Below are 18,263 nucleotides of genomic sequence, written 5' to 3'. Positions count from 1 at the left end.
TCTCTTAAATTACCACCTACTGTATGTAAACTCTTAATGTTGAGTAACTCTGAAGCCAGACTGTGGGAAATCATTGCATTTATTGTTTTGAACATCAGATTTGCTGCACAGATGTCCAGTCCGTCTGTCAGGTCAGTGTCATTGTTACTGTGTTCAAATACTGTAGACAATGTATTATACTTTATAACCTGAAGTATGGCTGGGCAATATTAAATCAATATAATGGCATTAAGAATATTTATCCAATATTAATATGGCAAATTAATGTAAAATCACAAATAAAACAAACTGATGTTCAGTGCAACCAACCATGTTCCACTGTCATACATTACACATCAGACAAAACTCACATGTAAAACAACTTCAATTCATCATTTTGCTCACATTAATTAATCTGGAAAACTAAATTTTGTTAAACAACAGCACAATATGTTCATATTACTGCAATGTTTCCACTGAAAGTCAAAACAATAAATTATCACCCATCTTTAATCTCAATCTTTGTCTATTCATTTGATCTTGAAATGTAATTTCACTACTACATATATCAGATGTTAATCCATAAAAGAGTGCAAGTGCAATTGGGTAAATAAAAGGAGGAGCCACTGCCGACTTAAGAAAAAAAATACATGACGTAGTGTGCATGTGAATGTGATGATCACCTTATGACAAAGCTGGTTACATAATCTTTGCTTTCAGTCAGCACTTGAGTGAGTTTGTGGTTGGACATTTTTCCGTCCACAGGTCAGCCTGCTTTGATCTGTCCCGACATGAGAGCCAGACCCAGCGCTGCAGCTGGAGACTCTTTACAGCTCTTCACACGTCTTCAGCAAATCCTCCAGAAAACTGACCACTACCTCCTTACCTCTCTCCTCCTCTCCCCCTCCTTCCCCTTCAGCCTTCAACTCTTTCAGTCTGATCAGAGTCTGCTGCAGACGCCCGATTCTCTGCTGCGGGTTGAAACCATCCCCTCCTGTGTCCTTCTCTCCCTCTGCCCCCTCTCCTCCTCCTTCCTCAGCTCTGAGATATCTGATCAAATGCCCTTTGATGCCCCTACCCTCCTCGCCAGCCAGCGATGCCCCGAGGGCAGGCATGTCCTGAGGCTGGCTGACGCTGAGCAGGTGCAGGAGAGCTTGTGAGAGTGTGTGTCGCAGGCTGGCACTGTAACGGTACTCCAAGAAGTCGTTTGTGTCTTCGCTGTTCTCGAGCGCTGTGGCCAGTGAATGCCACACGCAGCTGAACCGCTTTGTGTCCCCGTAGCAGCTGCGGCGGGCAGGAACTGCCAGGGCAGCGGCCGATTTGATCCTCACCTTGAAATTCTTACAGGAAGTAACAACGTGGCAGAGGGCGGAGAATGCGTCGCAAGACCACAGAGCCGAGTCTGAGGGGAAGTAAAATACAGATATTAAGTTAATTACGTGAATTTAGACATGTGAAAAACATTAAAATATAAACTGAAATTCATATCAATCACTGTTGGATACATTTAACAACCCATCAACAAACAAACCCTGTGATACTGAAGAAGATTCTGTTGCCCAGTTTCTAGTCTTTGTAGTAAGCTAAGCTAACTGCCTGCTGGCTCTGGCTTCATATTTAGTATACAGACATGACTGTGGTGTCAATCGTCTCACCAAAGTCTCAGCAAGAAGGTAAATAATAAGTGTATTTCCCAAAAATGTTGAAGTATTCCTTCAAAGCTGTATCATGCTTTTCTTGGCTGTATGTAAGCGAACAAGGTATTTTATACTTGTACAGAGCATGAATGCCTTTTTTCTTTTGTCCTTCACATCCCGCTACCAACAGGAAGTTGGACCAACCTATCAGCTTGTGTTGAGAGCACACCGACTCCTCTTTGAACCTACTGTTACCGACTGTTACTGTTGTCCTCTCTGCATAGATGAGCAGAGACGTGCGTGTCCTAAAATTCTGGTGTAAATTTTATAGATTTTTTTTCTTTATTCAGACAACCTGTAACATGTCAATCAGCTCGTGTTCTACAGTCATGGTCATGCATCTCTCTGATGTAGAAATTTACATCAGAGTGAGTGTGTCACATTAATTACAGGTTTAAAACATTAGCTGAAACAAACAGCATCATCAGATCTTCGATTACTACCTGAGTCTTTATGCTAAGATAAGGTATTCATGCTGAGAGCAAACACAGGTGAATTCCTGGGGGATGAAGACTCACCGAGTGGCAGGGCGGGGTTTCTGAAAGCGTTTCCCAAGGCGTAACAGGCGTTCCATCTGACCTTCATCGTGGCCTCTGATTGGACAGTTTTTACGAGCGCACGGACCGCGTCCTCCAGTGGTCGTTGGAAAGCAGACCTGGTCAGTTGACTCTGACGCAGGAAATGAAGCAGATTCCCGAGTGCTCGCACTGCGTTGCACTTCACCTGGGAGGTTCAAAGAGAGGACGCACGTTCAGAGTGATGAGAGCCAATCAAAACAATACTGGGAAATGATGTCATCACAGGGCAGATATTTGATTCTTCATTAGTACTCTGGGGGTTTTTTTCACGGCATTGGCTTAATTAACATGCTTCTACAGGGGACATGCTTTCCTTCATTAATGTTACATAACTTCATAGCAGAAAAAAATAAATGGCAAGAGTTAACGATCTGCTTTCTCTTGTGTGTGAAAGTGTGAATATTCTCACCCTGTCTTTGTCAGCTGATGCTCGAGTAGCTGCCTGCAACATCTTGAGCAGCAACATGTCTGACAGCTCTTCTTGGAAGTCCACACCTACACTCTCCCTGACATAGAGACAGCAGATAAACAAATTAAACACCTCTAATGATAACAGATTATACAGTATACCTTGAATACGATATCACACTGCTTTTTATCTAAATCAGTTGATCTCAAAACATATTCTTTGTTAACGACATGATGAAAGAAAGTAAAGTTTTATTTTGAAAGATAAGTGAGGGATCCATGCTTTAAATGGATTCACCATTAGATTATGTTAGTATATCATTATAAAGGAGATTACAGTATGATTTCTAAAGCTTCATCTCAGCACTCTGTATGCTTTCTTACATATTGACAATAAGTGTGTCTGTGAGATTCCCTAACGACCAGGCAGCCTTGGCACGGACGTTTGGAGATCGATCATCAAGGGCGGCGAGGATCGTGTTTGCTGTATCTGCCACGAACATCACATCCTGAAAAAGATACCACAACCTCAGAGCAGATCCTTGTACGTCTGAAACATGTCCGCTGTTCTGTAGTTTTTCCAGACGTAAATCTCTTGACAGAATTTTAAAGATTTTACCTGATGCTCAGTATGCTCATGGTTGCCTCCTTACCTCTCTCAGACAGGGGAACAGTATGTAGACTCCCAGAGCCCTGACAGCCGCAGTCTTCACCAAATAGTTTTCACTGTAGGTCAGCCCCAGCAGCACGGTGATGCACATCAGCTGGGTCTTGTCCTGAAAACAATGTCACACATCACACATGACAGATTCCAGTGTGGGAACAGACAGAGCTCAATCGTAGTGAAACTCACAGGCAGCTGTGCGAAGGCCTGCGGCAGGATGGAGGAGAGCGTGTCGCAGGCGCTCGTCTGCAGCATGGGATGTTGTTCATTCTGCAGCGCTCCGTTCAGCGGACCGCTCAACACTTCTGACCAAAACTGGACTACCTATATCATGTACAGATATGTATGAAATGAAAGCAACTTAAAATTTGAATTTTCACACACCTGAAACATATTTTTTTAATATTTTACCAAAACTGAGGCCAGTGCCAATGATTATTTCTAGTGTATTCTAAATCTTTTTTTAGTTTTGACATATTTGGATACATAACATAAGCTCATCTGGGCAGTTTAAAAAATGGACACGAAAAACAACCAATGAGCCTCCAGTGGGAAACAATAAAAGTATAGTCTTGGGTCTGGCTCACGGTGTCTTTCATCAATACATCACCTGAATGAAAGAGGAAGAATCTAACACAATAAAAAGGAAACAAACAGCAGTAGGAAATAAGTGTCTCTTTACTAATTAAAACAGGTTTAGCCTGATAATCGTATAAAGACAGTGTGTACGTACTTGGCTCATGGGGACCCTCGAACTCTCAGGCACGTTGTTCTCTGCTCTGTACTGCTGGATGATTCCTGTCCCCAGCTCCTCTAGTAACTAGACAAAAGTTGATGACACAGATATCACTGCCTGGTTGTTACTTCTGTCATTTCTAAATATGTGTCAATTGTTGTTATTTTGTGTTGAAATTTTATATTTACACCAGAAGAAATACAGGGCCTTACCTTTGCTCCGTGCAGTTGTATGGAGGGGTCTGTCTCCCCGAGGCAGCGTGCGCTCACCTGCCCGATCTCACACAGACATGCTTGGGCTAGAGAGAAGTAGCCACGTACCAGGTGGGACAGGACCTGAAACACAGTGATACAAGACACACTTTGGGAAAAAAAAAAAAAAAATCACGTTCAGATTTCAAAAATGTCTAACTGAGGATTTCTTTTGTGGTTTCTATCTCACCCACTATCTCTCACCTGTAGAGCTTCTAGTCGGACAGGGGAGGGCTCCAACACAGCACCTCCTCCTGTTCCTGCTCCCTCGCTGTCAGACTGGTCCTCTCTGGGCTGAGTGACCAGCGACACACACAGCTGCAGCAGCCACGGCGGTGAGCTGTCCTCCTCCGCCGGTGTGCGAAGAACGTAGGGGGAGTGTGTGTGCGAGCTGCGCTGGGAGGGTGTGACTGGTGTGCGACAGGGAGAGGACACTCCGTCTCTTTGTCTCCAGCTGAGAGCCGAGTCCTGCGGCGTGAAGGAGCCGGTGCCGCTGCCGCTGTCCGGCTGTTGGAGGAGGAGCTGCACCTCAGGGAGAGGAGCCTGAGTCGTCACCAGAGCCCCGTAAAGTGTCAGGACCGACACACGCACATTCACGTCTACAGACAGAGCGCAGTGGTTTTAAAAGAAGCACAATTTACTGACCTGTTATTTGAGAGCGCTGACAAAATACAGACCTCTGTGGCGCACATAAGGACGCATCTGCTTCCAGAGCGGGCTGAGCAGACCAGGTCTGAGACGGTGGTAGGGAGCGTTGGCCACCAGATAGGCCAAACACTAACACCCAGGAAAGGAGGAGATATGCTGTTAGAATAATAAACCTACATGTGAGAGCTGGGCACTGTGTCAGCAGTTTGTTTTAGGCTCATTCTGTTTTAAGGTCTAAATCTGGAGGGTGCAATTATTATGTAGGAATCAAAATCTTTGAATCATTCCCCCTTTCGATCCAGAGTGAAATATATTGATCATTTTTATTCCTATCATGCAGAGGATGAATAATTATGATTTGGGTCACCCTCTAAACTTTCCTGTACATGGTGAGGATCAAAATGTATGAAGAGCAAGGCGGAGCTTGACAATTCATGCTTGACCTTGGAAAAAACAGTTGTCATCATAAGTGCATAAATGGACCGAGTGTTAACGTTTGTGGGCAGCCAACATGGCTGTTCACTTTTGTTCATTGCTTATTTTATGAAAGTGGAACATGTGAAACTCTTTAAACCTGTAGCTGTTGTTAAAATTGTACTCTGCCAACCTCCACAACAATGTTGGACTGACACTGGAAAAAATCATTGCGGGAGAACAAGAGATAATGTTTTTTTTCCTTGTCAAAACCTAGTGCCTACATTACCCACAATGCAACTCAACTGCCAACAGCACACTTCCCCATTTCTCTTTCAGCAGGCGAAGATGGAATCACACATGATAAGTAAGCTGTGTCTACCAAGTGTTAAGTTATCATACCTTTATGACCTGTGTGAGCGTCTGAGGGGCGGTCTCAGCCAGCAGAGCCAGACTGAGAGCACGGTGCAGTTCTCTGACGGCAGTAGCCAGCGAGAAGGAGAAAGGGGTGTAAGATGTACGAGGAGACGCCGTATCTTCAGCCACAGCCAGGAACTGGCGTGAGCCATCCAGCATGGCCGACAATACCTGAAGCGCACACGCACGTACCTGAGAGAGAGGGGAGGTAGGTGTTACGGTCATACATGTGGAGGAGAATTATAACATAAGTGAAGTTATGTTGTACCTTTGGCAATGGGTCCTTCAGTATTATTGTGATCAGGGTGAGAGGTGGTGGTCCCCCAACAGGAGATTCAGGGATGAATGAAGACCAGTACCCGTACAGGGTCCGCTTTTCAACACCTTTCACCACTGCTAGTAAACAGTGCAGAGCTCCCTGTCGCACACGACCATGGTAAAGTCTGAAAGAGATAAATAGCGCAGGCCTCAGGATTTCTCACTCATTCAGTCAGTGTAACAAACTGTGTCTGCTTTTGCTGTTAACATTAACTGACACTAGGAAAAACTTTCATGACATACTTAAAACATGTAAAACTTTTAGAAGGCATAAAGTTAATTTTGTTCCTCAAATGTAACTTGTAACTTCAAGACATCTTAAGCGTAGAAAATGGCTTTAAAAAAAGACAAACAAACAAAAAAACAAACATGCATGTGTGTATGGACGTATGGATGGATGGTCAAGAGCAGTTTCTTTCTGTACCTTAATTTGCTCTGTGCATTGCCCTCTGAGTCAGAAAACTCTGAGTCAGAACTGTTTCGCTTCCAGGACGGGTAGAGAGATGTGGCAGAGGGTTTAGAGAAGGACTCTCCCTCCCCTCTGCCTCCCTCTCTTCCCCCTCTTTTCTGAAGTGCAGACACAGCCTCTCTATCATCCTCCTCTCCATCATCCCCTCTGCTCTCCTCAGCGCTCGTCTTCTTCCCCTTTCCTCTGGATTTCCTCTTTTTATTCTTAGGAGAGATTAAACAGATTTGAATGTGGTTCTTACAATAAGTGAGTCCAACAAAAATGAAGGCTCGTCTTACCCCTGAGGCTTTGCCTTGCACAGCTGCATCCTTTGGTGGGTCAGAAGGTTTTGGTGCAGAGAGACCCTCATACTGGGGAAGAGGTGCTGGGTAAAGCGCAGCCGGCCACTCGACGCTCACACCTGGAGCTCCCTGGAACATGAGCCTCTGTAGAGTACATGCACAAATCTCTAGTTTCTTACCAAAATATAAACTGTCATGCAATGTCAGTTACTGAAAAAGGAACAAAAATGATAAAGCCATAGAAAAATCTGCAACTGTGGTAGAGTTTTGCACCTTCATTGTAGCAAGTACAGATCCAAGCTCCTCCCCGCCGCCAAATTTCCACTTCCCACCTGAGAGACAACACTGAAGTCCCTTCAGAGCTGCCTGGATCACCTGCACAGAGGGGACAGGGACAGGAATGGGTCAGCTATGACTGAATGCATTTTTCCCCATTCAAATGTTTGTTACAACACACAAATTATCCATACCATGCAGTAGAAGAGCTCATCTGTGTTGGGAGGTTTGGGTGACTGCAGTGTTTGCAGGAAGACTCTGAAACATACACTTCTGTATTGATCATCCAGAGGTGGCTGACCAGGAATCCTGGAGCGAAACAACCAAGAAAGTAAGTACCAAGAAGAAGGAGCATCTAGCCAGAAAACACTACAATACAAAAGCCAATTTGTGACCCGGACTGCAAATAAACATCCTAAATGAACGGATTTCGGACATTATTCTTGCAGTACTACTAGTAGTAGTGCTCTGTTACCTTAAAGGAAAACATGTATTTGAGAACCAAACAAGAGTTTTTTTGAACACATTCATATTTGAGTGATCAGGGAAGTAACGGATTATATTGCAGTAGCAGTTTTGAGAGGTTTCCATCAAGGTTTTGATATTTTTGGCATGACACTGGGCTCTCACTGGAATGTAACACAACTGTGACAGTTGTGAATCCAAGCTGAAAACAGCGGCTGCCCTCCACAAGGCTACAACCTTTCACTGCCACTTCTCAAGTCTACTGGTGTTTGGTGACTTTAACTCTGTTTTTGATGGAGTATAATACGAAGATACAGACGGGGATATTGAAAATGATTATTAGACTAAGAAGATATTTAGGATTAGGATTAGTTTGCTTGTTTCACCTTAGCTCCACCCGAATGTCCATATTCATTCCTTCTGGCTTCTAGATTGATAAACCCTAACTCCCAAGTTTTAAAACACGTCTTCAGAAATCAGATCAGAGACACCATGTCCATGTTTTCACGCAGTCCTCAAACTGGCTGGCTAAATTTATAAGGATGCTAAAGCTTACCTGAGACAGATATTGGCCATACAGGTGAGCGCAACGCGCCGTAATTCCATATTTGGCTGAGATGGAGCACTATACAGCAAAAGCACTCCATTTTCACCCAGTAAGTCACTGAGGTGCTATGAATGAGAAAAATCAATGTAAACTTTCAATAGTTATCTTTAATTACAACACACTTTCAGAAAGCTTGTACAAATACCCACCTGGTGGCACTGAGGTCCATTCCCATACACTACTGTGGAGAGTGCCAAGAGGACATCCGAGTGTGTCCATGTACTGCACATTTTCAATGCACTGGCGGTATAGTTCACCAATACATCCAATGTCAGCTCGTCCATTATTACCTTAAAAACAAAAATCAGTGAGAACAAAAGAAAAAAAGAAAAACCTAGTCAGCACATTGGTGGATGTGTAGGCTGAGCTCTGCTGTTGCTAAAGGCTAGTTGTTGTTACCTTTAGCTGATTGAGAAGATGGTGTATTAGCTGGCAGAGTTTGATGACTAAATGTTCTTGACTCAGCGGCACAAGACAGCTGGCATGTTTCAGCAGAGTACACACATCCTGAAATGGAAATGAAGAGATTCAACACAACCAGGAATTTCTTTCACAGCATTGAAAACATGATTAGAGAATATTTTGTGATGGGATCACACCAGCCGTGACACCCATCAACATGTTGAAGATATGAGTACTCAGCATTAATGGCTCAGGCCACACTCAGCCAAACTAGGCCTTCATTTTTACAATCTCAATTACACACCTGTAAAGTTTTGTGACACAGCTGTGATGCTACTGTGGTGACAAGGTGAGGTCACAAAGTATAATCCTGGATATCATACGTGTTGATTTAGCTGAATGTGTAGAAGCTTGACACTAATACAAAGGTACAAACTGAAAAGGCAAGCCCAAACCAACACCATATGAGATAATATTATTCAAAAGAAATAAAAAAAAAGAGAGAATTGGGAGTAGGAGTGTTGGGCTGCAACTAACAATTATTTTCAGTCTCTATTTATGGGTCTGATTCTTTATTAATTTATAATAAATTCATCATTTAGGATATGACATTTTTGAAAATAGTATAGAGAGATGTCTTCAAATGTCTTGTTTTGTCTGATCAACAGTCTAAAACTAAAAGATATTCAATTTACAATTACTGATACAGTAATATACATATACATACATCAGAGAACCTGCAACTAACCCATAATTGCCAATGAACTTTCTGTCTGACGTTACCAGTTTCAGACAGACACATTAGGTTTATATGGATCTAGGTTTGGCTGCTGTTGCTGTGTTTGTTCCTGTCTATGTCACAATGGCACCATGTAAACCTGAACGTTTATCAGCAACTTCAGAGGCTAATTGTTGAAGTTTTTCAGTATCACGAGTTACGACAAGCGTCTCTACAAGACCACAGAGTATCTGTTACCTCTGGTCGGATGTTGATATTGGGGTAGAAAGTTTTGTTGTAGTTTTCGGACAGCAGCTGGTCAAACAGCAGGTTGAGCTCCTCTCTGAGTTGTCCGGACTCTGCTCGCAGAGCTCGGAGCTTTGTGGCGCAGCGGGAAAACTGTTTCTCAGCGTCCGACGGCGAGCCGATCTGCCAACCGTCCGCCCCCATGGGAGTGAACGGGCCGGCCTCAGTCAGAGACATCGGGGGGAAGGAACGGCCAAGACCCGGTGCTGACAGCCCGGTTTGAGCCGCCATGTTTTTGCCCTCGGAAGTATTTCGCTTGTTTGGTGGTTCTCGCGCTTCCTTTCAAGTTTAACACCCAAATGTCAGACTACTACTCACTACTGCCCCCTGCAGTGTGACCCAGAAACATAAACACCCAGATCCCGGTTATTATTTTCATCGCGTCCCTGAGAAACAGGTGGACAAACTTTTACATTACATATATCATAATGTTAAAATTCATTATTACAAGAAAGAGCCACATTTTTATTAAAAGACTTTTTTAAGATTAAGTATCAAAAGATTGAGTCGTTTTTACCATATTTGAACTGTTTGCTCATGCTCATGCTCATGCTCATGGTTAGGCCCTTCTGAGGGTCATTAGATAAATCTGAGGGGTTATGAGATGATTAATTGAGGAGGAAAGAAGAAAAGGTTTTTTGCATTTTTATTTATTCATAGCTCTACCATATTATTTAGGTAAAAAGACCTGAATTCCAGCCAGATTTCTACAAATAATTGGTGTTATACAACAATTTAGGCTTATATACTTATTGTATGACACTGTAGGAGTTAGGAAGTTAATATTAAAACAACAAAAGAAAGTATTTTTACAAACATTGCTGTAGCGACAACCAAATAATTTTTTTTTCATTTATTTCTTTTTCTAATTATTTTTCAAGCTTTTATTTTCCCTGCGACTGCAATGTAATTTTTAAGTGATTGTTCATTTTGGAAAATGTTTCGAAAAACTGTTGACACTGAACAATGAGACGATCTAAAATGTCAAGAGTGTTGAGTGTGTATGAGCGTTCATACCACATCCTTTCTTCGCAAGCATTGTGTGTGGGTTGACCTGTAGCTATGCTATATGACTAACAACAGTGTTGGAAAGGTTGCTCCACCTATGGTAAAACCAGAAGAATGTGACAAAGAAAAGAGGAGCGACAGAGTGGAACAATAAATGCAAAATGTTTAATGCCAAGCACACATATATAAGCACACATGTATGCATTCACAGTTTTCTGTTCTTCTAACTTACATTATTATACACCTGTTCAGAGTGAAGATGCACACTGTGTTTCAAATTACTTGTGACTCCACAAACAAATATTAATGTTAAAGGAGTAATTTTTCCCACACAAGAAGACAAGAGGAGACAGTTGCAATTGTCACACAACAAAGTGACATTCACTCATCTACATGAAATAGGTGGGGCTGGAAGATTGGTGTCAAAACTCAACACACAAGCCAAATAAGACAAAACACTTGGAGCTGAACTTCTCACTTCTATGTCAAAATGAAACACTGCAGTCAAAACCTGACATTCCTCTTTCAAAATGGCATTTCTTTAACATACCCATACACACACACACCAACTGAATTACACTTTCAAAGCAGCAACAAAACTGATGAACTTACAGTTTTTTTTGTAATTGCTTAAACACTAAAAGTGAATGCTTAGACCAAAGCATCAAAACCTTAACCTTTGAACCCATGTCTTAAACAAAGGAACCAAAAGTACAAACACATTTTCTACTTTACACTTTGTTTTCAGTTCTACAACACACACTTGAAAAAACACTATTGTCAGCGCATTCGTTTATTTGCAATAAGAGTTCTCCACTCAAAGTCATCCGTTGAAACCAATATTTATTTGCTATTAGAGAATCAAAATCAGCATGTACATGGATCTCCTCCAATCTGAAAACCACAGTCTGCAAGCAGTTAGCTGTGGCCAACGTCCCAGAGAAGAGTGTCTATCTTAGCCGTTACACAGAGTTTTGTATATATTTTTGTAACTATCTGATTGGTGAAAAAGCTGGGGAGAAGCCGTGGTTTAGACTCAGCTCTCCCTTCGTTGGTGCACAGGCAGGTCCCAGCCTCTTGGCACAGTGCCTCCTTCTTCTGATCTGACCGCCCCTAGAGAGAAAAACCTACACTCCCTGCTTCTGTATTTGGAGTTGTTCGTTTCTTTTTCAGAAGGAGTGAGCGGAAGTGACAAGGTCAGATTCATCACTAATGGTTTCTGTTCCCTGTCTCTCCCTTCATGGGTGCAAGACCACTCTGGCCACTTTTTTAGTTCATAGAAACAGACTCAACCATAATAATTCCATCATAACCATGTTACATAATTTTTTCTTCCTAACTCTACACACTTTTTCTTATATTAGATACTTAGATCTCAAGATCTCAAGATCTCACAGTCATTAGGAAACACTTCTTTTTCAAACTGCAAAACACATCTGAGTTTTGCACCACACACATACACACCTAAAAACACTTATGCTGAAATTGAACACCAATCAGTCTGAGCCTTAGTGCTACAGAAAGACCTCAGGTGAGCTTCTGTGAGAACTTGCAAATATGGAAGCAGTGAAAATGAGAGGAAGAGGAAGACAGGGAGGAAGTGGAGGACGAGGGCCAGAACAAAGAAGACCAGGCAATAGACAGACATATTTTAGATGACAATAGGGCCACTCAGAAATCATGGACACTGACACTGGGGGAGGCTGAGCAGAGGGTCCAGACCAACCTAAGTCGCTACAGAGTAGCATCCATAATATGGATGAAAAAAATTAAAGTTGTAAAGACAGCAGTGTTTTGTGTTAAGTTCATTGGTGTGTTGTTGCTGCTTTGAAAGTGTAATTCAGATGGTGTATATGTGTATGGTTTTGTAAAAGAAATGCCATTTTGAAAGAGGATTGTCAGGTTTTGACTGCAGTGTTTGATTTTGACATAGAAGTGAGATGTTCAGCTCCAAGTGTTTTGTCTTATTTGGCCTGTGTGTTGACACAATGAGCCAAATTCTGAAATAAGTGTGTAAGCAAATGCAAAAAACTAATAAATGTATAAATGTAAATGTAAATGTATAAAAAGACACATGGAAATTAAAAACAAATCCTTAGTCTCAAAATTACAGCAAAATCATTCACCACATTATCAAGAAAGACACCTCAGAGCATTTTGACAAAAAATTATGAAGAATAAGACAAGAAGCTTTTAAGTTTCATTTGCACCTAATGTAAGTTCAAGAACTGTGTTATCCAAAATTATGTATTTCACAAAAACATAGGTTTTACCATGTGTTTTCCACCCAACCCCAACAACTGCTATGCCTTTAAGTAACAAAATCTTCCATGAATTAATTTGATAGTTTTAGCCTGCAAACATCTTGCTAAATGGGATTTCTTAAGTGTTTGCTGAAAAGGGCTAAACAATTAGAAATTGTAGCTTGCAATAATGGGCCCACCACAGGGTCCAACAGGATTCAAGAGTTTAACAAAGACAGTGCAGATCTTAAGCATCAACCTTTCACAATGCACCTGTCTCTTATCTTCCACTTGAGCTGGTTCTTTGACATGTGCTTGGTTATTTTTCAGGCATGCTTGTTTAGCTTTCACATGTGCTTGTTTAGCTTCCACATGTGCTTGTTTAGCTTTCACATGTGCTTGTTTAGCTTCCACATGTGCTCGTTTATCTTTCACATGTGCTCGTTTAGCTTTCACATGTGCTTGTTTAGCTTCCACATGTGCTCGTTTAGCTTTCACATGTGCTTGTTTAGCTTCCACATATGCTCGTTTAGCTTTCACATGTGCTTGTTTAGCTTCCACATGTGCTTGTTTAGCTTCCACATGTGCTTGTTTATCTTCTACATTTGTTTGTTCAGCTTCCTCATTTGCTTGTTCTTTGTTTTTTATGTCATTTGTAGTTGATTTTTTGTCTCTGTGCTCTTTGTTCTCCCAATTCTCTGGATAAAATGCTTTATCTAGGATAGCTTTGTTTTCTTCAAATGTTTTCTGGCCTTGAATCAAGGATTTATAAATCTCCTGCCATGAATCTATCACTGACTGCAAAAGATCAGCTGAGTCCCTGATGGGCTGTGAAGCTTCACTTTTTGCATCTTTGGCTAGACTGACACAGTTTTGAATGATGGAACAGATGTCAAAGACGAGAAGAAAAGCACGGGCTGCCAAACCAGCAGTGGCTACTGCCTGTCCTATATCAGCGGATATTTCAACCACATCACATACACCTCCTGCTCCACATTCCACAATTTTATGAACATTGTATCCCAGATTACCAACATTTAACACAACACTGGTTACTCCCAGAGTCACATCATGTTTACCTTTCCCCATTTTGACCTCCTCCAGACATTGCTGAATACTCTCCACATCCTCCTTGACACTCTGGAAGACGCAAGCAGCTTTTTTCTGCTGTTTCCTGTTTACTCCAATCTTCGTGCTTGTGGTGACTGCACTGCTGACACCACAAGCAATTCCCATCCCTAGCCCTGCCATCGTCAGTGGTAGAGATGCTCCTAGTGTTAAAGGACTTAATGCTAAACCAACAATGGAAAGCACACTTCCAATTGCCCCCACTGAGCTGCCTGCCACATAGGCGATCTTTATCCCCTTATTCACCTTGTCAAGACGAATAGCAATGTCCTTCAGCTTCTTTAGAAGCTGCTGTATCTTGATTTGTCGCTTGCCAAACTCAGTGATGAAGTGAGAACAATGCCCTTCCGGGAAGATAAACACTGTCTGGAAGTCTCTGTCCTCCCTGATAAAGAGGGGAAGCAAAATTAAAGCTCCAATTATCAACATTTTTTAATATTAACCATGGGTTACATTATTATGTGGACTTCATTGCACTCATTGATGGATGCAGAACATCTCTTCTTTCAGTCCTACTGGTGCAAGACTACCAGTCTAAACTGCCTTAACTGCTTACCTGATTCGGAGTAGTTCATTGACATGACGAATCATCCTTTCCACGCTTTCCTTAGATAAATTCACATGTATACCAACCACAGGTTTTGTCTGGCAGAAGTTACCAACAGATCTGTGAATGATAGAGCTACCATTAATTTAGACAGCTATGGCATGGTGTCATTTAAACATTTTTCATATTATTTCAATCAAAATGGAATGTGCTGTTCATGAAATGTCTATTTACCTTTTCTTTAACTCATCACAGATTGTCTGGGTGGTCTTTATGTATCTGTCCAACTGATTCGACAGCACCACTGCATTCTGAAGTTTGGGAAGACTGAAGACTCGTGAATCTCTTTTAAACTCAATGAGGAGAGGGCAGATTAGTCGTGCAGTAGCGATGATAACCTTAACCTGTTCAAGGCTGATACCTTTGGGCAGATGTAACACCTGGTTCTCCATGGGCACATGAAGTGAGGTGACCGCCAACTTCTCCACTGCACCCAGGAAGTGGTTGAGCTCCTCCAGGCCTCCCAGAGTGTCCTTCAACACAGCAACCAACTCCTTCTCCAGCTTTGCATGACTTTTGTCTGCATTCACCCAGGTCACCTTGCTCTTCCCATATTCCAGAAGGGCCTTACCTTTCTTCTTTGACTGGTAAACATGTCTCAAGTTCATGTCAAGTTTGTCAGCCTTATTTTTAATGTCTACCATGGTTTTTGATTCTGTCTTCCTCTTGTCCACCCATTCAGAGATCTTGTCACAGAATCGTCTCACTGAGTCGATGTAGCTGAAGGTATCTGTGATGTAGCGGCACAAATCCTCCTGTAGTTCCTTTCTGTAAGACAAAGCATCAACCATAAATAGCCCTGCCTCTGCTTGTTGCCTCTGGGTCAATCTCTTGAGACATCGACTTGTCTTTGATGTTGTTTATTTTGCTCAAGTCTTTCTTTCTATCTTTTATGAATTGAGAGAACCCTGCACTGAATCTTCCCACTGCATCAATGTGCTTGACACTTTTTGAGGTGTACAAGCATAGCGGTTCCTGAAGTTCCTCTCTGTAATACAGAACAAACATTGAACTTCCCTTTGAAAAACACATTGATTCAGCTATTTTGTGTAACCCTATTTTCCCAACATTGTTTATCATACCATTGGCATCCTGTCATTCTGCAAGATGATACTGCACCATGTAATTACAGTTCCTGAAACTAGGGCCCTGTTTGTCAGAGCTCCACACACATAAACTAAAACTATATACACAAAATACAAAACATCTTACATCTCTTGCAAAGGCAAGCACTACATCAAAAACTAAATAAACTCTTCTAAAAATGATACTTTGGCTAACGAACTTTACACACAAACACCAAATATATAGATCTTTCCACTGCCAACTGCACACGATTGTTCTAAATCTAAAACATTTTCCACATTTCTACTTTTCTAATGATATGTGCTAAGTATAAAAACACTATTACTGCATGTTTTTGACATTTCTCATTTTTAACATGCTGTAAATATGAACACAGATGCAATGGGGGAACAAAATTTCTTTATTCTCAATACTGAACTGAAGATGACATGAACACTGTGTGCAGTGTTTTGCAAAAATGTGAGGCCGAGAATGTGCGTATAGTTGTGCTGGGCTGACATTTTGCTCCTTGTGTGTCGAGTTTCAAAATCTGTGTATTATTTTTCATTTTAGTGTGTAAGCAATCGTAAAAAACTGTAATATAGTTGCTCACAAGTTATATTTTACGCTGCATTCGTTTTACATTCATTACATTACATTTTACAATCATAAATTATGGTTATCATCTACGCTAAGTAAATTTAAAGACAAATTTCTGCAACATTTTCAGCAGTTGTCATGTAAAATATAATCACTTTTTGCATCAGCTGTTTCCTGTCCTGAGAGTGGAGCCTCAATCAGAGAGATAGTGGAGAAACATTTTTATCTAGAGCAAAATGTTCAAAACTTACTCAGCCTCCACAAAGAACTTTGTCACTTGTACAAAGAAGCATAAGATCTAAGCAGAACTAATAAAGAAGAGAAATGGAATCTAATAGGGAACTGAACAGAAAAGACATTAACTGATAAATTTAATTATTATATAGTACTTTTTCTTTACCTGAATATATTGTGTATATACCTTTTTAATTACGTTTAAATTAGAATTGCGTGAAATTTTGCTGCATACTAATACTGCAAGGCCTATCATGGTTGCAAGATTTTTTAAAAGCCGAGGATTAACAATATTTAATAAATATAAATTACTAATAAAACAGCTTCTATTAATTCACATGAATTCTCTTTTTTGAATGAAAAAAATCCAAAAAGGCCCATCTAAAACCAAACATTTCCACCTTAGTTAATACATCTATTTTAGCCCCTGCAGGTCTTTTACTTCTTGCATAAAATTCAGCAGTGATTTAAAGATTCAAATGTTACCTTGAAGTCATCTGATTGTGTCCACTTGATGTGGTGTCATCAACTCCTTGTAGACTTGTCATTTTACTTTATGTATAGATAAAACAAACATCTGGGGTTTAGAGTAAAAAGACTTTTCTCATCCGTGTTTGATGGACTGAACTTCCTCTGAGGGGACTTGGTGAGGAGGGCCTCACTATGATGCATGCTGGTTTGGTTTCACTTTCCCTTCTCAACATATTCAATCACATATTTTTTGTTGATGTCTTTTCTCCAAAACTCATGAACAAGCAAATTACAGATTTACATACTGGAGAATTAAATATTACCTTTGCCATGACTAGAACATTAACAGCAGTATAATTATTTCTTGTAAATTCTTAATCAATTAATTAATTAAGAATTCATTAATTCTTGAAATATAAAAATGATTGATAATTATGGATTATGCAAGTTTTTCCTTTGTTTAATAAATGCAGTTGTAATGCTACTAAAGTGAGTTGTTTAATTACCATGGTTGTACCAGAGTTTACACAGAGTGAAAAGTGAAGTTCCTCTCTGAACTTTGTGAACTTCCTTTCCCCTCTGTTCTCACTGTTCATGCACTGACCACAACAGCTCTAGCACACAGCTGCTAAGTGCTATTTTCGCCAGTCAGTGGTTAAAGGTTTTTCGGGCTGCAACAAGTCAAACTGTCAAACTGCAGGATTTAGCTGTATTTATTTACTGTATGTACTTTTCTTGTCTTTTTCATTAGTTGTGTCATTTTTGTTCCTCTATTTTTCTCTGCACTTTGAACAAATTGTTTGCGGTAAAACAGCTTTTTGAATGGAGCTGCATCAAGAGAGCTGAACTTCGGCCTTTTGTGGAATAGTTCAGCTCAACGGAGGAAAAGTGTTGCTGAAAATGTTGACGGCAATATCAATACACCTGCAATAGCAGTTAGTTCCTCCTCAATAATTCATTTGTTGACCTCTGATTTTACTACTGTCACAAACACATAACAGAGTCACTCAGCTTGTGACACTTTTTTAAAACAGTTTTAATGGTATAGTATCTTGTACCAGGCCTAAGGCACCAGCGTATAGCTCCACACCAAATCTGACCAGAGCATTTTAGTCCGAATTTCACCATCTGCTGGGCTCATTCAGCCCTGACTCACCATTGTCATTTGCATTACCAGTTAGTTTTACCAAGCTTAAGCAATAGGTTACAATACATTACCTGTTAGGAGCCTGAGAAAGAAGATGTGAAAATACATATTGATATAAAAACTTCA

General features: G+C 40.9%; 1 protein-coding gene across 1 annotated transcript; it reads right to left on the bottom strand.

The window, feature by feature from the left end:
• Positions 1-61: 61 nt before the first annotated feature.
• On the bottom strand, positions 62-9,866 carry heatr6 (HEAT repeat containing 6). The gene is made up of 20 exons (XM_022762817.1): positions 9,587-9,866; positions 8,608-8,715; positions 8,358-8,498; positions 8,158-8,273; positions 7,331-7,445; positions 7,134-7,235; positions 6,858-7,004; positions 6,535-6,782; positions 6,061-6,235; positions 5,778-5,984; positions 4,991-5,090; positions 4,518-4,912; positions 4,275-4,397; positions 4,060-4,146; positions 3,516-3,650; positions 3,316-3,438; positions 3,047-3,171; positions 2,664-2,760; positions 2,195-2,399; positions 62-1,381 (listed from the first exon to the last, which is right to left on the bottom strand). The coding sequence occupies exons 1-20, from the start codon at positions 9,863-9,865 to the stop codon at positions 807-809; spliced, it is 3,603 nt and encodes a 1,200-aa protein (XP_022618538.1). The 5' UTR covers position 9,866; the 3' UTR covers positions 62-806.
• Between the last annotated feature and the right edge of the window lie 8,397 nt (positions 9,867-18,263).

The sequence above is a fragment of the Seriola dumerili genome, unplaced genomic scaffold (assembly GCF_002260705.1).
Source record: "Seriola dumerili isolate Sdu_G_001 unplaced genomic scaffold, Sdu_1.0 BDQW01000449.1, whole genome shotgun sequence".
Lineage (NCBI taxonomy): Eukaryota > Metazoa > Chordata > Actinopteri > Carangiformes > Carangidae > Seriola > Seriola dumerili.
Note: the sequence above shows the minus strand (reverse complement) of the source record. Positions and strands in the feature narration are given on the sequence as shown.